The 26,042-nt window shown below is 30.6% G+C and overlaps 1 protein-coding gene across 1 annotated transcript; it reads left to right on the top strand.

Annotated features, from left to right (window-relative positions):
* The first annotated feature begins 3,359 nt into the window (after positions 1-3,359).
* Positions 3,360-19,089, top strand: LOC111423647 (protein Wnt-11b-1-like). Its single transcript, XM_023056918.2, has 4 exons — positions 3,360-3,923; positions 11,531-11,814; positions 17,921-18,548; positions 18,621-19,089. The coding sequence occupies exons 1-4, from the start codon at positions 3,847-3,849 to the stop codon at positions 18,793-18,795; spliced, it is 1,164 nt and encodes a 387-aa protein (XP_022912686.2). The 5' UTR covers positions 3,360-3,846; the 3' UTR covers positions 18,796-19,089.
* The last annotated feature ends 6,953 nt before the right edge of the window (positions 19,090-26,042 follow it).

Raw genomic sequence — 26,042 nt, 5'->3', positions numbered from 1 at the left:
CGGAGATTGCCGTTGATTGGATTGTAATTGTGGGAGAGGGAGCGCGGGGTGAGAGGAATGGGACAAAAAATTGTGTTTTTGTGGGATTGAGTAAGATGCGCCATTTTCGGTACCAATTTTCCGTTTCGTTTATGAGCGTCTGCAGCTTACGGACCGAGGAGGTGATATCCCTACTGTGCGAGACCAATGCTGTGTCGTCGGCGTAAAGAAGTGCGTATGCAGTGAGGTTAAAGGCGTCTGGGTTGTCGTTGTAAAGATCGTGGCAGAATAGATTGTATAGAGCGGGAGAGATAGGCGAACCCTAAGGAAGGCCTTGCTGAGCGGAGAAGCTGTGGGAGAAGTGATCTTTCAACTTCACGATGGAGGAGCGATTCGACAGGAATTGGTTTATCAGGGTTAGAAGGTAGTATGGCGTTTTTAGCTTATCCAGTTTAAATAGCAATCCTTTGTGCCACACGGAGTCAAAGGCCTTTCGGACGTCCAGAAACACTGCTGCAGATTTCAGTTTTACAAAACGTGCCGCCTGGAAGTTGGAAACCAGAATAGTTAGTGGCTGGGACGTTGATTTGCCGGATTGGAAGCGGAATTTTCTTTGATACCGCAGCCAGGAGCTTGTTCTTCAAGTGCGTCTCGAAGAGTTTTCCAATTACGGGGAGTAGTGAGATGGGGCGATAGTTGGCTGGATCAGATAGAGAAGAATCCTTCTTGGGAATACAAGTAATAATTGACGTCTTCCAGTCGCGCGGGAAATGCTGAGTCGTAAGGCAAAAGTTGATTATTTTTCTGATAAAGCCATGGATGTTAAGATCTAGACTTCTAAGCAGTTTCCTTGTGATGTTATCATAGCCGGGAGCGGTATCTTTTCCCTGTCCAAGAAGAGTAAAATATTCGTCTTCCAACATGAGAGCATCTTCGGGTGTCTCGAACGGTGTCAAAAATGCGGATTCGTACCAATTATCTATAATGCTTTTATTGTGGGAACAAAACGAAACATCCTCGGTAAAGGTGAATACACCTTCTAGGTAGTCAGCGTGTATGTTGACAATCTCTTCAGGGTTGGAGTGCACACCGCCATCGGTAGGATCAATGAGCTCCTCCGTTCCAGGTGTCTTTTGGTATCTTGATAGTTTTCGAATTTCGTGCCAATAGTTTCTTCCTTTATACAGTTTTATTTTATCAGAGGCTTCCATGTACTTTTCCGTTTTTCTTTCGAATTTTGCACTTTTGCCGATTAAGTTTTAAAAATTCGTATAAAATCCATTTCTTATAATATGAGTATGAAAATTTCCCAAAGTGTTAATAAAAGCGTCTTCTTTCCAATGAACCAACCCATTTCGCAAAATGACTTTTAGTTTTTGAGAAAACAACATTTGAAGTTTTGATAAAATTTTCGATGTTGCTATTTTCATCGATAATTTTCAAAATTCGCTATAAAATTAATTTCTTGAAGGATCCTTGTGGAAATATCACCAATTATTAATTAAAGTATCCTCTTTTTAATGCAAAAAGCCGTTTTGAAAAATCACTTTCAGTTCTTGAGAAATAAATTTTTGAAATGATCGGCAATTTCTTTGAATTTTGCAATTTTCATTGATAACATTCAAAATTCGCTATAAAATTTATTTCTTGAAGGATCCTTGTGAAAATATCACCAATTATTAATTAAAGTATCCTCTTTTTAATACAACAAGCCGTTTTAAAAAATCACTTGTAGTTCTTGAGAAATAACTTTTGAAATGATCGACAATTTTTTCGAATTTTGCTATTTTCGCCGATTAAGTTATAAAAATTCGTATAAAATCCAGTTCTTGGAATATGAGTATGAAAATTTCCCAAAGTGATAATAAAAGTGTCTTTTTTCCAATGAACCAACCCATTTTGAAAAATAACTTTTAGTTTTTGAGAAACAATATTTGAAGTTTTGATAAAATTTTCGATATTACAATTTTCATCAATATTGTTCAAAATTTCCTATAAAATTCATTTCTTGAAGGATCCTTGTAGAAATATCACCAACTATTAATTCAAGTATCCTCTTTTTAATGCAATAAGCCGTTTTAAAAAATCACTTGTAGTTCTTGAGAAATAACTTTTGAAATGATCGACAATTTTTTCGAATTTTGCTATTTTCGCCGATTAAGTTATAAAAATTCGTCTAAAATCCAGTTCTTGGAATATGAGTATGAAAATTTTCCAAAGTGATAATAAAAGTGTCTTCTTTCTAATAAACAAACCCATTTTCAAAAATAACTTTTAGTTTTTGAGAAAACAATATCTGAAGTTTTGATAAAATTTTCGATGTTACAATTTTCATAGATAATTTTCAAAATTCGATATAAAATTAATTTCTTGAAGGATCCTTGTGGAGATATCACCAATTATTAATTAAAGTATCCTCTTTTTAATGCAATAAGCCGTTTTGAAAAATCACTTGTAGTTCTTGAGAAATAACTTTTGAAATGATCGACAATTTTTTCGAATTTTGCTATCTTCGCCGATTAAGTTATAAAAATTCGTATAGAATCCAGTTCTTGGAATATGAGTATGAAAATTTCCTAAAGTGATAATAAAAGCGTCTTCTTTCCAATGAACCAACCCATTTTGAAAAATGACTTTTAGTTTTTGAGAAAACAACCTTTGAAGTTTTGATAAAATTTTCGATGTTGCTATTTTCATCGATAACTTTCAAAATTCGCTATAAAATTAATTTCTTGAAGGATCCTTGTGGAAATATCACCAATTATTAATTAAAGTATCCTCTTTTTAATGCAACAAGCCGTTTTAAAAAATCTCTTTTAGTTCTTGAGAAATAAATTTTTGAAATGATCGAAAATTTTTTCGGATTTTACACTTTTGCCGATTAAGTTTTAAAAATTCGTATAAAATCCATTTCTTGGAATATGAGTATGAAAATTTCCCAAAGTGATAATAAAAGTGTCTTCTTTTCAATGAACCAACCCATTTTGAAAAATAACTTTTAGTTTTTGAAAAAACAATATTTGAAGTTTTGATAAAATTTTCGATGTTGCAATTTTCATCGATAACTTTCAAAATTCGCTATAAAATTAATTTCTTGAAGGATCCTTGTGGCAATGTCACCTATTATTAATTAAAGTATCCTCTTTTTAGAGTTGTTCTCGTTAGTTAAATCAGTAATGTGGCAATATAGAGTATCACTTCAGAAATGCACCAGAAATTATAACCATATTGGTTCGCTTTTCGCAAAATCACTATCCGTTCCATCACTAGCAAAAACAATTATATCACTATAATGTAATTGATATTCGTTCTACAACCGTTTGCGTTATATTTTTAAGATTAAAAATTAATGAATTAAGCAAACAAAGAAATCGAATTTTTTAAACTTTAGGGGTGGCGTTGCCCCTTAATAAAACCTTAATTAATTCTTCTTTACGCTTTTAAAAACTGTCGGATATGAAGACCCCCAAAGAATTTAAAAGATACGGTCTTCAAGCGTTATCAAAAGCTCATTTCTCACCTTCGTGGCAAAAATGCGTTTTTAATAACGACGACCTCGCTCGATTTGCATCTGTGAATTTTCACAATTAGGCTTATCGCGCAACGCGCACGAAAGCCTACCGGGTTACCGAGCTTTCCGTCGTCGTGAAAAGCTCTCCCGATACCTGCAGGTTAAAGTGTAAGCTCCGCGAGTTGAGGATAAAAAGGTGCGCGCTGGTTAGTTTCCGACGAACGACCGTCCACGAAAGCTGATAATCTTATTTCTCTTTTACTTGACGCGAAAAAGTTTCTTTTTGAATATTAAATAAAAATTACACGTTTGTTCTTTATAAATTTAGTTGGTGAAAGTTTTTCTTTTGATTAAAAATGGTTCTTAAAGGTTTTTTAAAAGTATTTGTAGGTGTTGTATTGGTTTTGAATTTTTGTGATGGTATTCGATGGTTGTAAGTACCATTTCTTGCTTTAAATATGTTTCTTTTTATGATTTTGTTTATTTATAATACAAAGATAATTTCGAAAATGGTTGTTTGCGTTGAAAAAGTGTAACTTTTGTTATTAATTTTTTGAATTCGATTAATTAATTAATCCTATCACGTTTCACTTACTGTAATAAGATCTTGAGATGTAAATGTTTATATATATTGAATATTCATGAAGGTTTACACCTTCTTAAGAACTGTTGCGCAATCAACACAAGCTTAATCCGAGTTATATGAAATTAATTTTTTTTAATTAATGCTAATTATGTGGGTTTTTATAAAAAATAATAAACGTCTTAAAGATATAGAATATTTAATTTAAAAAGTAGTCCATAAATTAACTAAAAGACATTTTTATTGAATTTTTATTAAGAAAGTATAAATTGTTGAAGTGTATTTGATACTGTGGGCGAACACCTGGAACGATTAATTACAAAATCGACCTCAACTCGAAATTTATATTTCCATTGTAAAAGAGACGACCGAGTTGTTAAATTCTTCGGAACTGAATGGATGGAATGTAAGCGCAATGTCTCGTAAAATGGAGTGATGAATCGACCGGATTTTCTTCTCTCAAAATCTTTACCGGGTCTTACAAAACTTACGTAACAAAAAAATCATTAAACAACCAAATCGTGTCAAATTCTAAAGTCTTTATCTGTGAAAGTACCTATTCAAATTTGCTTTAGAAAAAAGGCTAATTATTTAACAAAGGCGGTCTCGTTTGCGTTTCTCTTCGTTTAAGTCCCTTTGGGAGTGTTTGATTTACATCCGGTGTGTGTACACATCGTCGGACCATTTAGATCTGAAGAGCCAAAAAAATAGAAAAAAAAACTGTTATCAATTAGAACAAAGCGCGCGGTGTAAAAGAGCTGTAAAAGGTCCTCTTTTTATCGTCAGTTTAACACCGTGTCTCTAAAATAAGCGGGTATATTTTAATTGAGCCGTCGGAACTATAATCGAGTACAAATTACGAAAACGCCTTCGTGAGAATCGGTCACGTGAACTCTTTCTCCACCGCAATTAAAACTATTGTGCTCGATGTCGTACAGTTTTCAAGCTTTTAAAAGCTAACCTTTATTGCCTCCACCACAGCGAGCACTTTTTTCTTATACACTCACACAACGTATACTAGTATTAAAACGTGTTAATTTTAACCGCACACCAATCACAATTTTATTATTCCCCTACGTTTCTTTTATCCCTTCTTTTTTTCTTTTATTCCTTCCCCGGATGAGAAAGCAGTAAAAAAAATTACGTAACTTCTTGTGCCGTCTTCAAAGAGAAGAAGAAGAAAGAAGTGGAATCGGTTACGAAAGTGTGCGTGAGTTTTCACGCCAACGGAAAAAAGATTTACCTCTTTCTTTTTCGTGTTGTTTTTGACGACCCTTCTCTCGTTACCCGGGGGGCCTCAAAGAGGTGTCGTACTGGAGTGCTTCTGAACAACATAAAAAGAAAGAAAATGTCCTAGGTATCCAACCCAACCTAGGGTTAGATACTCTGTTACGTCCTCGATGCCCAAGGGTATTATATGGGAAAAGGATCGGGGAGAGAACAATTTAGAACGAGGGGCTCGTCTGACTGGCACCTTATAATGACCCCTGGCACCTGTAATTAGCTTGCTCGGGCTCGTTTTGAACGCCCCAAACGATTCTATCGCACGCTAATTATATATTATGTCACGACTTTGGCACTATCTATACACCTCTTTTTTCTTTTTTAGGTTGTTTTGACCATTATTTCCAATTGACCGTTCAACTTTTATCCTCACGATTTAGTAAATATTTTCTTTACAACCATCTATCTTCTAGTTAACATAGTAATTAGCATAATTATAAAATATAATCATAAAAATTCCTCAAGAAATAGCTTTTTGAAAATTGTAAACAAAATAAGAAAATTTTGGTGAATTTACAAGCTCTAATATCAAAGTATAAATGACATTTACAACAAAAACTGACAAAAAGCTAATAATTTTATTCATTATGTAAGGTTTAAAAATTAAAAGATATTTTTAAAATCTGTTTTGTTATATTATGAAAAAATTTGATGAACAAATATACAATATTTATAACATTTATAAATAATCTATCTACCTCTTGTAACACAAGAATATTCCGTCACCAGTTTAATTCAATACCATAATATGGCTTTTTTATCTTCTTTGTTGATATTCGTTGCTAGTGGTGAGTACATCAACCATCTTTTATAAACAAATTGGTAACTTTAAAGTTACGGATCTGTGTATGAAATAGAGATGTCTCGAGTAAAAGCAAACCTAAAAAAGTCCTTTCAAGTCTTGTTTTGCGCACTGATCCTATCACAGTTACCTTAGATTGCAACAACTTTGCTTTCATTCTTCACCGGTTGTCTTTTTATAATTAGGTTTGGGTTGGGAACAATATGGTGGAGAGATGAAATCTTTCTGTAGTCCATAAAGATAGAACTACATTGGGCAAAATGTATAAGCATGAGCAATTGTGCTTGATCAAAATAAACGAGGTTGAGGAGTGAGATCTATTTGCTGGGTTGGGTTGAAACGTGGCCAAAACAACCTTTAACTCTGGAGAGTAAATCGGTGGATGTGAAAGCAACGAATCAGGGTTAATCTTTGGATGAAGCTTTGTCAAGGCATGGCTAGGGGAATCCCGATTTGTAAGCTTGCGTGCAATGTAATTGACTAGATCTATTCACGTTTGCAACAAAATTGCGTAAAACACATCTTACAATGTCAACAGCACAATTAACAGTTGTTAAAAATTTCAAAAGCATAGTCCTCATAAAACTTAACCCTTGACTAACTGTCGTTAAAGACAATTTTTGGTGATACTCAATGTTTGCTAGAATAAGGGCGAAGAAAAGTACGTGAATTAGTTAATTTAAAAAAAAACATATCTGTATGAATATGAAGAATTGATTTATATCTCAAATTAAAGCTGAAGATGTTTTCCTTCGAAACCTGTACAATATTAAATAATTTTATATAAAAATATTTTGAGAAAAATTATTAAATATACAGACGTTTTTGGGATCAAACTTTAAATAAGTTAATTTAAAAAAAATCATATCTTCTTTATTTATGAATATAAAGAACTGATTTATGTCTTAAATTAAAGCTGAAGATGTCTTCTTTCCAAACCTGTATAATATTAAATAATTTTATATAAAAAAGTTTTGAGAAAAATGATTAAATATAAAGACGTTTTTGGGATCAAACCTTAATAAGTTAATTTTAAAAAAATCATATCTTCTTTATTTATGAATATAAAGAACTGATTTATGTCTTAAATTAAAGCTGAAGATGTCTTCTTTCCAAACCTGTATAATATTAAATAATTTTATATAAAAAAGTTTTGAGAAAAATTATTAAATAGAAAGACGTTTTTGGGATCAAACCTTAATAAGTTAATTTTAAAAAAATCATATCTTTTTTATTTATGAATATAAAGAGTTGATTTATGTCTTAAATTGAAGCTGAAGATGTCTTATTTCCAAACCTGTATAATATTAAATAATTTTATATAAAAATATTCTGAGAAAAATTATTAAATATAAAGATATTTTTGGGATCAAACCTTAAATAATTTAATTAAAAAAAAATCATATATTCTTTATTTATGACTATAAAGAATTGATTTATGTCTTAAATTAAAGCTGAAAATGTCTTCTTTCGAAACATGTATAATATTAAACAATGTTTTATAAAAAAGTTTTGAGAAAAATTATTAAATAGAAAGACGTTTTTGGGATCAAACATTAATAAGTTAATTTTAAAAAAATCATATCTTTTTTATTTATGAATATAAAGAGTTGATTTATGTCTTAAATTGAAGCTGAAGATGTCTTATTTCCAAACCTGTATAATATTAAATAATTTTATATAAAAATATTCTGAGAAAAATTATTAAATATAAAGATATTTTTGGGATCAAACCTTAAATAATTTAATTAAAAAAAATCATATATTCTTTATTTATGACTATAAAGAATTGATTTATGTCTTAAATTAAAGCTGAAAATGTCTCTTTCGAAACCTGTATAATTTTAAATAATTATATATAAAAATATTCTGAGAAAAATTATTAAATATAAAGATGTTTTTGGGATCAAACCTCAATTAAGTTAATTTTAAAAAAATCATATATTCTTCATCAAATCATATAAAGAGTTGATTTATGTGTTAAATTAAAGCTGAAGATGTCTTGTTACGAAAACTATATAATTTTAAATAATTTTATATAAAACAATTTTGAGAAAAATGATTAAATAGAAAGACGGCTTTGAGATCAAGCTTCAAATTAGATAATTTAAAAAAAATCATATATTCTTTATTTATGAATATATAGAATTGATTTATGTCTTAAATTAAAGCTGAAGATGTCTTCTTTCGAAACCTGTATAACCTTAAATAATTTTATATAAAAATATTTTGAGAAAAATTATTAAATATAAAGACGTTTTTGGAATCAAAGCTTAAATAAGATAATTTAAAAAAAATCATATCTTCTTTATTTATGAATATAAAGAATTGATTTATGTCTTAAATTAAAGCTGAAGATGTCTTCTTTCGAAACCTGTATAATATTAAATAATTTTATACAAAAATATTCTGAGAAAAATTATGAAAAATAAAGATGTTTTTGGGATGAAACCTTAAATAAGTTAATTTTAAAAATAATCATATCTTCTTTATTTATGAATATATTGATTTATGTCTTAAATTAAAGCTGAAGATTTCTTTCGAAACATGTATGATATTAAATAATTTTATATAAAAAAGTTTTGAGAAAAATTATTGAACAGAAAAACGTTGTTTGAGATCAAATGTCAAAGAAATTTATTTTAAGAAAATCATATCTTCTTTATTTATAAATATAATGAATTGATTTATGTCTTAAATTAAAGCTGAAGATGTCTTCTTTAGAAGCCTGTATAATATTAAATAATTTTATATAAAAAAGTTTTGAGAAAAATTATTAAAAAGAAAGACGTTTTTTGAGATCAAATGTCAAAGAAGTTTATTTTAAAAATATCATATCTTCTTTATTTATGAACATGGAAAATTGATTTATTTCTTAAATTAAAGCTGAAGATGTCTTCTTTCGAAACCTGTATAATATTAAATAATTTTATATAAAAAAGTTTTGAGAAAAATTATTAAATATAAAGACGTTTTTGTGATTAAAGTTAATAAGTTAATTTAAAAAAAATCATATTTTCTTTATTTATGAATATAGAGTTGATTTTTGTCTTAAATTAATGATGAAGATGTCTTCTTTCGATACTTGTATAATATTAAATAATTTTATATAAAAATATTCTGAGAAAAATTATTAAATATAAAGATGTTTTTGGGATCAAACCTTAAATAAGTTAATTTAAAAAAACACATATCTTCTTTATTTATGAATATGAAGAATTGATTTATATCTCAAATTAAAGCTGAAGATGTATTTTTCTGAAAACTGTATAATTTTAAATAATTTTGTATAAAAAAAATTTGAGGAAAATGATTAAATAGAAAGACAGTTTTGAGATCAGGCCTCAAATTAGTTAATTTTAAAAAAATCATATCTTCTTTGCTTATGACTATAAAGAATTCATTTATGTGTTAAATTAAAGCTGAAGATGTCTTCTTTCGAAACCTATATAATATTTAATGATTTTATATAAAAAAGTTTTGAAGAAAATGATTAAATAGAAAGACGTTTTTTGAGATCAAACGTCAAAGAAGTTAATTTAAAAAAAATTATATCACCTTTATTTATAAATATAATGAATTGATTTATGTCTTAAATTAAAGCTGATGATGTCTTCTTTCGAAACATGTATAATATTAAATAATGTTTTATAAAAAAGTTTTGAGAACAATTATTAAATAGAAAGACGTTTTTGAGATGAAACCTCAAATTAGCTAATTTAAAAAAAAATCATATCTTCTTTATTTATCAATATAAAGAATTGATTTGTCTTAAATTAACAGCTGAAGATGTCTTGTTTGGAAACCTGTATAATTTTAAATAATTTTATATAAAGTTGTAGTAGATGATTGTAAACAACATCTGCAATTATTACACCATGATTTTTAACGGAGTAGTGCATGACATAAGAATCCAAAGTTATAGCCGCAATCTCACTTAAAGTAGGTAGAGTCCACTCTCTATAAGGATGCGTAGAAGATGTATTCGGATTTTTAATTTTGTCAATATTCGATTCCAACAACGACCGAGACACAACGATGAATAGAAACCCAAAACCTTTCGAAATATTAATATTTGTTTATCTACAATAAAGTTCAACGGATTAAAATCCTCTAAATTCCGCATATCTATACACAGAGATATAAGCCAAACTTAGACGAAGTAGATACGAGATCGAATTTTTACCCCAATTCAATACTTTCCCTTTTTTATATTGGATATACATATACCAGAAACTAGAATACTTGAATAAGTTGGTTATTCCTTCATATAATTAAATCTGGATTAAATACATTCATTCCAAAACAATGCTATTATGATATCAGCACACGGAGTAATCCGGCAGATGCGATATTACGAAGAATAAATCCCTAAAAAATGCTCACTATATAGCGGAATGTTCCATCATTGAGTAAAGTTGTCACCATTACGATAGTAACAGTACTCCTGGTTATGATAAGCATAAGTTATATCGTTCATCATTTTGCAAGAAACATAAATAAAAGAAATTGAGAGGCAATCAAAGATCTTAAAACCTGCATTTCCTATCATGATATCCAGTAAACAATCCAGTAAAGTGACTTGGTGTTAATTTTAAATTACTATACTATAGTTTGATAATTAACTCAGTATTTTGTTTAGTATTCATTTCTACTTACTTCTAGGCAGTGTGTTTATGGTCCAATTTAAAATGTTTAGATTGTTTTGACCATAATTTAACTTCATTAATTTAAAAAACAATTTTTCCTCGTTAACAAAGCAATTAGCATAATTATAAAACGTGTTTGTTCTCGATGTAACCATCCTTAAATTTTACAACAGCCATTAAACATCAACGTATATTTATGGCACCGTTTTGTTATAGTCCAACACAAAAACGTTTTGAGGCGTAGTAGTAAAAATTGATCCTCTCGGTGAGAACGTGGCCGTAGAGGAGAGCAAATAAATTCTCTCCACCAAACAACGTGAGATTCTCGGAATCTCTAAGAATCTTTCCTCGATAGTACCAGATAAATATTTGGTCTAATGTGATATATGCACCTTTTTGTCGCATGATTTTAAATATTCCCACATGTCTTGTTGAAGATTTTTCAATGCCCCATTAGCATAAATTGAAAGGATTCGGGGTTGGGTTTTAGATAATTTTAAACGAGAACAATCTCCTCGATAATTTCCGATAAGAATCACATTCTTTGTTAGATTGAATTTGATATGAAAAGCGGGTTAATTAGAATACTTAATGTAAGCGATTGGTTAACACGAAATATCCATTGAGAAAGAATTCGTTTTCAAATTTATGTTACATAATTAATTTATTACTGGAAATTTCCTTTTTTTTGTTTCTTATCTTAGTGTTAAATTTTTTTTTAGATCACTACAACATTCTAATATAAAATGGAATTTAACGTCGTTAAATGAAATTGGAGGGCGAGGAATACGTTCAGGAATACGATCTCCGTGTGGAGTTGCAAGACGAAGATATGGTTTAGCAAAATTGCAAACAAAATTATGTAGGGCTACAATGGAAGCGATGCCTCACGTTGAAGCCGCCGCTAGTTTAGCCTCGACAACTTGTAAGACAATCTTTCAAAATCGAAGATGGAACTGTTCCTCAATAGATAAGGCGCCGTTTTTAACACCTGAGTTAACAAGAGGTAAATAAATTTATAAAAAATTGTGTAAATCGAAAAATTTCTAAGTCAATGGACTCTTAAATTTAGAAAATTTTCTTTGGAATTAATTTATGGTCTTCGGAATAAATGTCACTGAGGCGATGTCTCGTAAATAAAAGCACCCGGTTGCATCACACCGGTTAATTTAAATTCGTTTTAGGTTTGGTGTAAAATACGTTATACTACAAAAAAGGTACCAGAACATAAAACTCAACATCTTTTGTTGTTTTCCAAAAATTTGATGATATCTGTTGAGAAGTACTAAAATAATGTGTTTGTTATTGATTTGTTATTATATTTTGCATCTTTTATTTTTGTAAATAAATTAAAAAAAAACTCTGACATATTCATAAAAAACGTAGACAAATAATCGAGTTTATATAGAATAAAAAATTAGTCCTTAGACCATACATTGGTCCTTCGAGCCGGATGTTGAAGATTATCTTCAGCAGAAAAACTTAACAGAGAATCACCCATAGCATTCATACATTTCAAAAATAATATAATTCGAAAATTTTTATATTTACATACAGTGATACAATAAAGTCTACATACACCCAAGAAAATGATAATATCTCACCTCCTGAAATGTAATTCAATGAATTTTTTAAACGAAGGATATTAGAAGTCTATATTATTTTAATACAAAGTCGAAACAGTTCGACTTGTGCTACGAAGTGAAGGCTACAGCAGTAGATTTAGTCGCATTTAGTCTCTCAAGACGGCTAAGCCCGAATTATTCTAGTTCTAGGTCTTGTATTAGTTCTAATGATAGTGCAAAACTAGAACTAACACTAGATCTAGAACTAGAAACATTCGGGCTTAGTCATACGTCTCTCAAGACGGCTAAACCCAAATTATTTCAGTTCGATAGTGTAAAACTGGAACTAACACTAGTCCAAGAACTAGCTAAAGTTAGTTCAATAAAAATATACAACATTGAGTGATATCTTATGCTAACTAGCGCTACTTACCACTGTCTCTAGAACTAACATTAGACCTAGAACTAGACCTAGAACTGTGTTAGCTCTAGTAATAGTGCTAGTGCAAAACTAGGTGAACTTGGACTTGCTATAAACTAGTCCCTATTCATTTAGACAAGTTTTTAATGACTATCAACTAATCTTTAGTCATTTTGAGCAACATGGATTGTCTAAAAACTAGTTCTTAATCATTTAGACAAGTATAAAATTATGCTCAACCTATAATCAATTATTTTGAATAACATGAGATGGCTATGAACCTATTTCGAAACATTTTGAACAATTTTGCTACCTTATAGACCAATTTTGGACAATATTAGTGCAGTTTTCAGTCATTGTGAGCAATCTCGACTTGCTATAAACTAGTCGTTATACATTTAGACAAGTTTTTAATGACTATCAACTAGTTTTCAGTCATTTTGAGCAACATGTATTGTTTAAAAACTAGTTGTTAATCATTTAGACAAGTATAAAATTATGCTCAACCTATAATCAATTATTTTGAATAACATGAGATGGCTATGAACCTATTTCGAAACATTTTGAACAATTTTGCTACCTTATAGACCAATTTTGGACAATATTAGTGCAGTTTTCAGTCATTGTGAGCAATCTCGACTTGCTATAAACTAGACGTTATACATTTAGACAAGTTTTTAATGACTATCAACTAATCTTTAGTCATTTTGAGCAACATGGATTGTCTAAAAACTAGTTCTTAATCATTTAGACAAGTATAAAATTATGCTCAACCTATAATCAATTATTTTGAATAACATGAGATGGCTATGAACCTATTTCGAAACATTTTGAACAATTTTGCTACCTTATAGACCAATTTTGGACAATATTAGTGCAGTTTTCAGTCATTGTGAGCAATCTGGACTTGCTATAAACTAGTCGTTATACATTTAGACAAGTTTTTAATGACTATCAACTAATCTTTAGTCATTTTGAGCAACATGGATTGTCTAAAAACTAGTTGTTAATCATTTAGACAAGTATAAAATTATGCTCAACCTATAATCAATTATTTTGAATAACATGAGTTGGCTATGAACCTATTTCGAAACATTTTGAATAATTTTGCTACCTTATAGACCAATTTTAGACAATATTAGTGCAGTTTTCAGTCATTCTGAGCAATCTCGACTTGCTATAAACTAGTCGTTATACATTTAGACAAGTTTTTAATGACTATCAATTAGTTTTCAGTCATTTTGAGCAACATGTATTGTTTAAAAACTAGTTGTTAATCATTTAGACAAGTATAAAATTATGCTCAACCTATTATCAATTATTTTGAACAATATGAGCTAATTTAAATTTGAAGAATTACCCGCAATCTATATCGCATCAATCCATATCGCCTCAAAGGCAATAATCAATGATATGTAGGTGGATGACCTCATTACAGGATGCGATAGTGTAGAAGATGGCTTGAAATTGAGAGAAAAATGTAAAAAGTTTTGTACTCAGTAATTGAAATAAAAAAATATGGTCACCTTATTACAAAAGGCTTACAACGTTTTTTAATGATGATGTAATAAATGGATTCTTAACGATGAATTCAATAGCTTGGAAGTTTATGCCTCCTCGGGCTCTATATTTTGGAGGTCTACATGAAGCAGCAATAAAATCATTTAAACGACATTTTTCAAAAATGACATCCGGAATTAGGTTAACAATTGAAGAATTTTCAACATTATTATACAGAGTGATTCACATAAGAACCGACACAGAGCAGGGACATGTAGAGGACAATAAATTAAGATGATTTAACGTAACTTACCTCTATACTAAGTTGTACACCTGAGGAGTTATAGGCCTTCAAAGTTGGGTCTTTTATTTTTAAAAAGTTCAATATCTTCGTAATACATTAAGCTAGAAAAACCAAATTTGTTATACGTTATGAGTGTACCAAGGGTATTAATTAGTAGCAAATTGAACTCAATTGAGGCATTTCATAGGGTTGATTAAGGGTGATGGTACCCTAAATTTTGACTAATTTTTTTAACCTTTTGGCAGATTTAATACATTACTACTTCATTTCATGTGGAATTTAATTCTAAAACTTTTCTTACTTGTATTATTTTTTAAAAAACTTTGTCGTTTTCATAAAAAATTTAAATAACTAAAGACACGTATTTCGTAATGTTACTTAAAATAAGAGAAAATTTAGTAGTCGGCTATGAAATTGTACGTCAAAGTTGATAAATAGGGTATAAAGTTATTTGACGACAAGGTTTTCTCCATCTTTTCTCCATCACCTTTCATTTTTGAGTTATGATCAATTTTAACACCAAAAGTACCCAATTTTGACATTTTGGGGATTTTCTCTTTATCACCTGAAAATCATTACATCTAAACTAAATTTGTTTATGGATGATGTCGTCTTAGTTGACAATAAACAATTTATTCCTAAAAAACTTTTCTCCATCACCTTTCATTCTTGAGTTATGCTCAATTTTAATATCAAAAGTATATAATTATGATATTTCGATGATTTTCTCTTTTTATCATTAAAAAATCATTATAACTAAACCAAATCTGTTTATGAGTAATGTCCTTTTAGTTCATAATAAACAATTTATTTCAAATAAACTTTTCTCCATCACCTTTAATTTTTGAGTTATGATCTATTTTAATACCAAAAGTACTCAATTTTGACATTTTGGTGATTTTTTCTTTATCATTAGAAAATCATTATACCTAAACTAAATTTGTTTATGGATGATGTTTTTTAGTTCATAATAAACAATTTATTCCTAAAAAACTTTTCTCCATCACCTTTCATCCTTGAGTTATGATCAATTTTAATACCAAAAGTACAATTTTGATATTTCGATGATTTTCTCTTTTTATTATTAGAAAATCATTATAACTAAAAAAAATCTGTTTATGAGTAATGTCCTTTTAGTTCATAATAAACAATTTATTTCAAATAAACTTTTCTCCATCACCTTTAATTTTTGAGTTATGATCTATTTTAATACCAAAAGTACTCAATTTTGACATTTTGGTGATTTTTTCTTTATCACTAGAAAATCATTATAACTAAACCAAATCTGTTTATGGATGATGTCTTTTTCGTTCATAATAAACAATTTATTTCAAAAAAACTTATCTCCAACACAATTAATTTTTGAGTAATGATCGATTTTGATAACAAAAGTACTCAATTTTAACATTATGGGGATTTTCTCTTTATCACTAGAAAATCATTACATCTAAACAAAATCTGTTTATCAATAATATCTTTTTAGTTCATAATAAACAATTTATTCCTAAAAAACTTTTCGTCATCACCTTTCATTCTTGAGTTATGTTCGATTTTAAAATCAAAAGTACTTAATTTTGATATTTTGGGGATTTTCTCTTTATCACTAGAAAATTATTATGCCTAAACTAAATTTGTTTATGGATCATGTCTTTTTAGTTCATAATAAACAGTTTATTCCTCAAATTACGTACAATTTCACAACCGACTACTGAATTTTCGATGATTTTAAGTAGCATTAACAAGATACGCGTCTTTAGTTTTTTGAGTTTTTTATGAAAACGACAATGTTTTTTAAAAAATAGTAAGAGCAAAAAAAGTTTTAGAATTAAATTCCACATGAAATGAAGTAGTAATGTATTAAATCCGAACAAAAGGTTAAAAAAATCACCTTTAATCAACCCTTTGAAATGCCTCAATTGGTCTCAACTTGCTACCAATTAATACCCTCGGTACACTCATAACGTATACCAAATTTGGTTTTTCTAGCTTAATGTATTACGAAGATATTCAATGTTTTAAAAATTTAAGACCCAACTTTGAAAGCCTATAACTCCTCAGAGGTACAACTTGGTATAGAGATAAGTTGCGTTAAATCATCTTAATTTATTGTCCTACACATGTCCCTGCTCTGTGTCGGAATCACCCTGTATATAAATATATTTATATCTCCTTTCAACCGATCCGAATGATATTCAACCTTTAACTCGTGGTCACTTTTTGATTAGTCGTCCAATGAGTGCTATTCCTGAGGCAGATACATCACATGATATACAAAACCAACTTCGAAATTACGAAAAATTGAAACGACCAACAACAATTTTGGAAAAACCACTCTTTAACAAAGAGGCAAATGGCATGGAGACACCACGGATCCAGAAGTTGGTGATATTGTATTGGTAAAATAATTAAATTCACCATCACAACATTGGCCATTGGGACGAATTATCAAATTCCATCCAGGCAAGAACAACAGAAAAAGGGTAGTAACAGTTACGGTGAATTGAAAGGATTACCTAAGAGCAGCATTGAATCCTTTCAAGGCGGGGGAGAATGTTGAGAAGTACTAAAATAATATATTTGTTACTATATTTTTCATCTTTTGTTGTTGTAAATATACAAAAAAAATCTGATATCTGTCCTAAATAATAAAACATTCATAAAAAACGTAAATAAATAATCGAGTTTATATAGAATAAAAAACTAGTCCTTAGACCAACAATATCCATTACCACAAAATTTTCTCGCTGTTTTTCTATGATTTTATTTGCGGTCGATTGAAAGAATCTAACAATTCCGATCACGTACCGCTAACATCATTCCAAATTTCCACAAACTTTGCTCGTTTTGGTAGTCTTTTCGTGGTATCCCTCCGTTTCTCTCGTTCGTTAAGGGTGAAAATTACAAATCCCTCCCCTATCGCTAACACAACCCTCTTTCACTACGTGAATAGAATAAAAACGTTATAAATTGTAGAAGCAAAAAAATGCATGCATTCTACATTCTAGCGTAATTAAAACACAAAGAATACTTTTGTATGTTACTCAAAAACGAAATCTTGCATGCGTAACTTTGACATTATCATAATTAACAGTAATAACCCCCCCTTTTAAGCTTAAAGGGGAACCTCTTTCGCACGCCACCGTCTACTTTCGTGGCAATAAATATCAATTTTATCGTTAAATCTCCGCATTCGAGGATCATGCAATAAACGGGATTGAAAACTGATACCGTCCAATTATACGAAACGATCAATTATCTTATTAAAAAAAACGACTCTTTAACAATCTTAAATTTTAATCAGTTTTCTTAACATTTTTTTTAGCCACAAGAGAACAAGCGTACGTTTACGCAATTAGTGCTGCCAGTTTAACATTTACAATGGCAAAAGCGTGCGCTAGCGGTTCTTTGCATCACTGCACTTGCGCGAATCCACCGAAAGAGCCCCCTGGGGAAAACTTCAAATGGGGAGGATGTGGAGACAATATCCGATGGGGCTCGAATTTCGCCAAGAAGTTTGTCGATACGGTCGAAAAGTTTAACGCCAAATCAACGCGGGATGACGACAATCTCGAATTACAACAGGAAATTAAAACTTATCATGACAGAAAAATGGCTAAATTAAAAGGGCATATTGCAACAATTAATTTACATAACAATAAAATTGGAAGAAAGATAATCCTGGAAAACTTAAAAACGCAATGTAAATGCCATGGTGTTTCCGGTTCGTGTAGTATAAAAACTTGTTGGAAATCGTTAAGTTCGATTGATGATATCGGGGAACAACTTCTTAGAAAATTTACCACTGCTAAAGAAATTCAAAAAAGACACGTTTTGATCGAGGGAAAAGACGGAGAGCGTAATTTACCTAAAAACGAATTGATTTATCTTATGAAATCACCAGATTATTGTACCAAAGATGAAAAATTAGGGAGTGTTGGTACCGTGGGAAGGTAATATCGATAACATTCTCAATTTCAACTCAATCAACTACAAAAATAATGTTAATTTTTGTTTATTTTCAGACGATGTAACGTAACATCGAATGGTACGGACAGTTGCAGGCAATTGTGTTGTGGAAGAGGTTATAGAACGGTGGTTGAGGAAAAGATCGAGAGGTGCCAATGCAAATATTATTACTGTTGTTACGTGAAATGCAAAACCTGTCGGACGTTCACGCAAATTCACGAGTGTAGTTAAATGATACGAGTAGTTCTAAGAACGTGCAGATTGTAAATATGTAAATACCGGTTAGATTTTAAGATGTGTGCTATATGTGTCTGTTTCGTGATTGTCTTGCCTTGACACTATCTATTAAGTAACTTATTACAAATGAAATGTACGTAAAAACTTTTAACATTTTACCTTTTATTTCCAATTTGATTTTTTTTTTTGCTTCAAGCTTCTCTTGCCTTAACAAATTATTAAATTATAGTATTTATCAAAAAAATCAACGAGTACTATATTATTAGAATAAATTTGTGGGAATCAAAATAGAGGTTTTATTTAAATAAATAATAAATATCAACTTATTCAGAGTGTGATACACTGCAATCAAGTATTTTATTTTATTCTTTGCCTATTCAGCATTTCCTAAGTCGGTGAGTTATCAAGAGAAGATGGTTCAAAAAGTTTAAATCGTGGCCTAACTCAAGCCCAGATAATCATTTTCATCCTTTATAATATTTAGCTTACTATCATCAAGTTAATTATTAAGAACTTTAAAAGACTTGAAAATTGAAGAGAAATTGATTCATTTTCCAGGTTGCTGGGAATTAAAATTTAGATTGTAAGAATTAGAACAAAGTTGGATTAGGCTTGAATAGAGATGAAAGAGAATCTTCTGATACATCAGCATCAGAATCAGAAGTTATCCCTGGTTAGACCCTGATCGAGTTTCACACTCGATGGTTTTTTGCTATTTCATCAAAAGTTGAACAAGAGAAGCCAGATCAACTATTAGCTAGGGCTGTTTATGTTACAGGTACTTCATTTGCCATTGTTGAAAATAATCACTGGCAATCATTTTTCAAACACTCGAGATCATCTTTCAAAATGCATACACGTTATTTATTATCAAATATATTACTGGACATTAAAATGAAAATTGGAGAAGCGAATGTTAGCTTACAGTGTGATGGTTGGAGCAACCAAAGGGACGAATTCATACTTAACTTCATTATTACTACACTAAATTCTGTATTTTATAAAACTTTGCCAACAAATATTTGTCGACATACCGCAGAATACTGAAAAATACTGAAAATTAGTACTGAAAAATTCTTCGCTATAGTAACCGACAATGCCAGTGCAATGGTTAAAACAAGAAATATACTTCATGAAAAGTGCAAACATATTTCTGTTTATGGATGCATTGCTCATACGCTAAATTTGTTAATTGGAGACATTTCAAAAATGAAAACCATGTCTACTATTATAGAAGATGTTAAGGCTATCATCAAAGATTGGAAGAGGATATTTTTTGGGTAAAAGTTTCAAATTTTTATCACCTTAATAAACCCTATTGTTAAATACATAACCCAACTGGAAGGAGATAAACCAAGGTTAAGTAGCTGAATGCTTTTATGAGTTGGAAAGTCATTTTGAAACAGCCTTTTGCTTAATTAAGAGGAAACAGACTTAAAAAACTTTTTAGTTAAGAGAAAGCAAATCTAATCCATCTTGCTGCAAATATTTTTAGATCCACATTTTAATAGAATACATCTTAATAGAGAAGAACAAATACAAGGAACAGAGTTTATAGACAATATGGCTACTGTAACAAGCCCAGATGAGTCTGCGAAGGTAATAACAGAATTGGCGCTTTATCAATTTAAAGAAAGATTATTTGGAAAATCATATGTTTTAAAATACGTAAAAACTATATCCCGTTGTATGGCAGAAAGATTTTGGGTCGATGTTAAGTATGCCTGCGTCGAGTGCAGCAACAGAAAGAAGCTTCAGCTTTATTCACACTGCCAAAAGAAAACAGCTAATTTAAAATTATTAGATTCTGCCACCAGTGTGGAGGTTAATAAAGGCAATGAAGACCTTTCTGGTATTTTAGTGATTGAATGCAGTGATTTGGATGCCAGAGCTGTCTGAAAATTCATTACATTCGAACTAACAATTGTTTAGTTTTTCTTAGAATAATACTAGTGTTTTTTTTGTTATTTGTGTCAAAGAATAAATTATTTTTGTAAGTCAAATATATTCTAAACATCATAAATAAGTCCTCCATAGTAATTAATCCCACAATATCAACCATTCCACGTTACAGCCGTCAGACTGAATTTGCCGAGCTGTATTTGTATTTAAAAGCTTGTTCTCAGAAAATTCTCAAAATCGAGAATATTCTCCTATTTTTTTTCTCCGAGAATTTTCCATCTCTAGGCTTGAAACGTAAAAATTCTAAAATTGAGTTTGGTGTTATTGACCAGTGGTAATACGAAAAAAAAAACAACACCAAACTCAACGTTACAATTAAGATTATTAGTGAAAAAAATAAGTTAAAAAGTTGTGAATAAAAATTGTTGGCGAAGAACCGAAAAGTAATGATTTATAATCTATTTAAACTCATCTGACTATGTTATGGGTAGAAAGGTTAAATCGTTAAAATTTCAAAATGGGTGATTTTGTTGTCAAAATTGGTTATAACTCAAAAATTAAAATCGATGGAAGAAAACTTTATGGAGAAAAATTGTTCACATTGATCCATAATAGTTCCTCCATAAGTAATTTAAATCTAGCTATGGCAATATTTGAAGTAGAAAGCTATAATTTCCTAAAACCTCAATATGGATGATTTATTTGATTATAATGAGATATAATTCAAGAAGTTAAAAATAATAATTTATAAATTATTATATAAATAAATTATAATTTAGAGGTTGTTCGAGTTCCTTACTGCTAATGGTCCTCCAATATGAGATGATTTTATCACAATAACAGTCACAGAAAATGTAAAGATTCACACCAATTTAGCCTTGGAGGGTGAAAAATATACTTGAACTAGCGATTAAAGTTGGCTGTTATATTAAAGTGTTATGTATTGGCGTTGGCATTCATTATTTATCGTTTATGTACTGGAACGGCAAGGTAAACCCGGTTTTCACGCACAATCGCATATGCTTGTTGTTCAATCAGTGTATTCATCTGTTATATTTTGACAGTTTTCTTTGGTAGTCACGTGCAGAAGTTTCGCGAGTTTTGTAAAGCTCCAAGAAATACGAAAAATCCAGGCCGAAGAAAAGGAGGTAACACTTCAATCGAAATAGAAGAAAACGACAAATAGAAGTGAGAGCAATATTAGTGCGTTAATAAAAAATTGTTTTTCAACAAACAAATTTTTTTCCTAACTGATCGCAACCAAGCAATAAGCATGAACAACGCTTCCACCTAAAAGAAAGAAAGAGTGCCTGTAATCAGATTATTTATTTATTTCATGTGGGTACAGAAACAGGTCGAACCCAATAATACTGTACCACAAACAACCAATTGTATACAAATAAAATAGAATTACAGTTCACAATAATAATAATAATGAATTAACATTAATGGTACAAAAGTGATTCAAAAGGAAAAAAACTAAAACTAAGTTTAGGTGATATAAATATATCATATATATCAAATATCAAATGAACGCTCGAGGCAACACACCAACTGCAGCAAAGAGCAGTTTTTTAAATGCATAGAAAGAATGCTGAAACAGATCTATGTTAACACGATTTGCCGATCTTGCCATTCTCAATAAAGGAGAGTTTTGACAGGCATTGGTTCTAGGAGTAGGTGTCATAAATAGAAAATCAAAGCGAAGTAATCTCGGAGGAACGTGAACACATATAGAACCAACAAGCATTGGAGAATCACACTTGTTGTTCAAAAGTTTGTAAAAATATAATATATCCCCACAAAAGTGACGCTGGTTGAGGGTTAACATACGAAAAGAAGTGCAAGTTGATTCGTAATCAATGTATTGAATGGAAAATTTAAAACAAAGGTATTTGAGGAATTTAGATTGAATACGCTCAATTCTAGATTTATACGAGAGATACTGAGGATTCCAAACGACGCTGCAGAAGTTAAGTGTGCTGTAAACATAGGCAAAATAGAGATTTCTAATTGCAGTAATGTTGAAAAAGCTACCGTTGATCTCATAATAAATCCTAACATACGCCAGGCTTTGGAGACAACAGTATCGATATGTTTATCAAATAATAATTTATAATCAAATGTAACACCCAAATCTCTAATAAATGAGACACGTTGCAATCTCTCACCAGCGACGCTATAATTGTAGTGGATTGTGTTCACCCTCCTAGAGAAGGAAATAACATTACACTTTGATAAGTTTAATGAAAGGCGATTATTTAAGCAAAAAGCATGTAGATTGTTTAAGTCAGATTGCAGTTTAGAACAATCAAGATTATAATTTATAATACTTAGTACCATATGTTATTATACATATTATCACGGGGTTTCTAAGTCTATGCCGCTCCCCGCATTTCGATCGGCATTCGTCCATATTCCTCCATCCCTCTTGCGGTAAGGTTCGATCAGTCATAGTCTATCTGATCCCTTGAATCATGGATGTATTTGGTCTACCTCTGCTTCTTCTATATTGATATACATATCCAAGAGCTCTTTTTGGCCATCGGGCATCCGCATCATATGCAAATACCATATCAATTGTTTGGTTTCCTCCCCATCAATTGTATATACCTTGCTCGTCCGTAGTTTAAATTCCTCATTTGAGACATGTTTCAGTCTTGACACTCTACATGCGCTTCTTAGAAAGTCGTTTTTCAAGCTGCTTTTCGAAGTCAGCAGCCAACATTTCGACCCGTATGTTAAAATTGGCTCTACTACTTGACCATAATAAGGAATTTATCATACGAACCCTTTTTCGACCAGATTGCGTTCTGTTCTTGATATCTTTAGCAGATGTTCCTTCTTGCGAAATTAAGCTGCCCAAATATATAAATTACTGTTTTTTGTTTATTGCACCTTTTATTCCCGTTTTGGAAGATTAAGCTGATGTAAGCTAAGTTTCAATGGAATATTATCTTTTTCCGACATGCACTTGTTGACAAGTGTTGTTATAAATTCGTGTAATATCTCGTTGGCCACATCAATGAGGATGTTAATAGGCCCGGCAGACTTTCCATTTTTTGATTTTTCAAAACTGCCCTTATTTCTTCCACGTTAATTTTAGGTACCTCCGTTTCTTGAGTCGGTTCTCGTATCACGTCGAATTTTGTGTGATCCTCGTTTAGCAGTGTTTCCTGCTAACCTGTGCATAACCTTTGGTCATTTGCTTATCATTTTTTCTGACAGTCCCAATTGTTCTCCACGCTTACGAAACTTTTGTTCCACTCATGTGTCTATATAACTCATCACATTTCTCTGTATTATGTATACAGGGTGTCTCAGCGAGACCGGTCATTAGACGTTTCTGGGGTTCTGGCCAAACAAAAAATTTGAAAATGCAGACTTAAGTATTATCAATTACGTTCTCTTCATCTAAAATATTTTCAGATTTCTAACACTTCCCGTTATACCGGAAGTCGCCACCTACTTTATTTTTTTAAATGGAACACCCTGTATATGTTTACATATTTAGATTTGTCTGTTTTGAAGGTTTATAAATAACTTTATTTTTTGCAATTAGATTCGGTCGTTCTCGAGTTATTCGAATTTTTCTAGAAAAATTTGCTCCAGCAGACATTTGTTCAAAAAATCATAGAATACTCAATTTTTGAGATATCAATTTAGGATTCAGAACATGCTTAAACAACATGATGGAGTATGTTTTGGTGCCGAGAACGGCTGTCTAGATCGTTTGGTCAATTTACTATGATACGTTAACTTTTCGAAATTTGGAAGCACCATAACTTCGTTTTTTTAAATGGCACCCCCCATATTTTATTACTTAGTCGTCTTCGGCGTCTCATTTTACATCTTTTATATTCCATATGTCCTATGCCTAACATTAATAGTTTGAGAAATAATTAGGGTTTTTTGAAAAATGCTCACATATCATATGGATATTAACCTAGTGTGCCATGGAAAACAAATGTTTAATGACTTATTGATAAACGTCAAAGTCTAATTTAGGTTGTTTGATGCTTGTGAGTCTAAAACCAGTTAAAATGGATATTAATAACGTAAATAATGTTTATACAAATGAAGAAATCCATAATTTATTTTTTGTGCACGAAAAGTGCGACAAAGTTCTTAATAGAACTTGCAGAATGTTTAATGAAAATTATCCACATTTATCTCCGATGACAAAAGGTAAATTTAGAGGAATAGAAGCAGTAGTAGATAATGCAACGGAAGAGGTGAATGTCTTGGCTTATTTCGAGCCCAGTCCCAACACCTCAATTCGAGCTGCCAAAGAAGATCTAGGAATCATACTACGAACTTTGTCGCGCTTTTTATGCATAAAAAATAAATTAAGAATTTCTTGATTTGTGTAAATAGTACTTTCGTTATTGTTATCGATTTTAACTCTTTTCAGTACTAATATTAAGGGACATAACAGATAATTATTTGCTCACATGCATCAAGTGAGGTAAACAAGTGAGTCTTTGACAAGAACTCATTGAGAAGGCTTGTTTTTCATGGTACACTAGGCTAAATATCCATATGATGTGTGCATTTTTCAAAAAACCCTAATTATCTCCTAAACTATTAATGTTAGGTATGGGACATATGGGATATAAAAGATGTAGAATGAGACGTCGAAGACGACTAAGTAATAAAATATGGGGGGTGCCATTTAAAAAAATGAAATTATGGTACTTGCAAATTTTGAAAAGTTAACGTGCCATAGTAAAGTGACCAAACGTTCTAGATAGCCGTTCTCGGCACCAAAACATACTCCATCATGTAGTTTAAGCATATTCTAACTCCTAAATTGATATCCCAAAAATTGAGTGTTCTCTGATTTTTTGAACAAATGTCTGTTGGAGCAGATTTTTCTAGAAAAATTCGAATAACTCGAGAACGGCTGAATCAAATTGCAAAAAGTAAAGTTATTTATAAACCCTGAATACAGACAAATCCAAATATGTAAAAATATACAGGGTGTTCCATTTAAAATAATAAAGTAGGTGGCGACTTCCGGTATAACCGGAAGTGCAAGAAATCTGAAAATATTTTAGTCGAAGAGATCGTAATTGATAATACTTAAGACTGAATTCTCAAATTTTTATTTTCACCAGAACCCCAGAAACGTCTAATGACCGGTCTCGCTGAGACACCCTGTATATCTGTTTGTTAGTCGCTTTTCTTCGGTGTAACCAATTTTTGAAGTTTTCAAACTACCAATCAGAGATACTATAAGTAAATAACTCCAGTGTTACTTAATGTAAATTTTTTTTTATTTTTTTGAAATATTTGATCAGCATTGTGAATTTGTATTCCGTTTTTAATTCTCGATG

This window comes from Onthophagus taurus, chromosome 6, assembly GCF_036711975.1.
Source record: "Onthophagus taurus isolate NC chromosome 6, IU_Otau_3.0, whole genome shotgun sequence".
Lineage (NCBI taxonomy): Eukaryota > Metazoa > Arthropoda > Insecta > Coleoptera > Scarabaeidae > Onthophagus > Onthophagus taurus.
The sequence above is the reverse complement of the archived record's forward strand: the minus strand, read 5'-3'. Positions and strand labels throughout refer to the sequence as shown.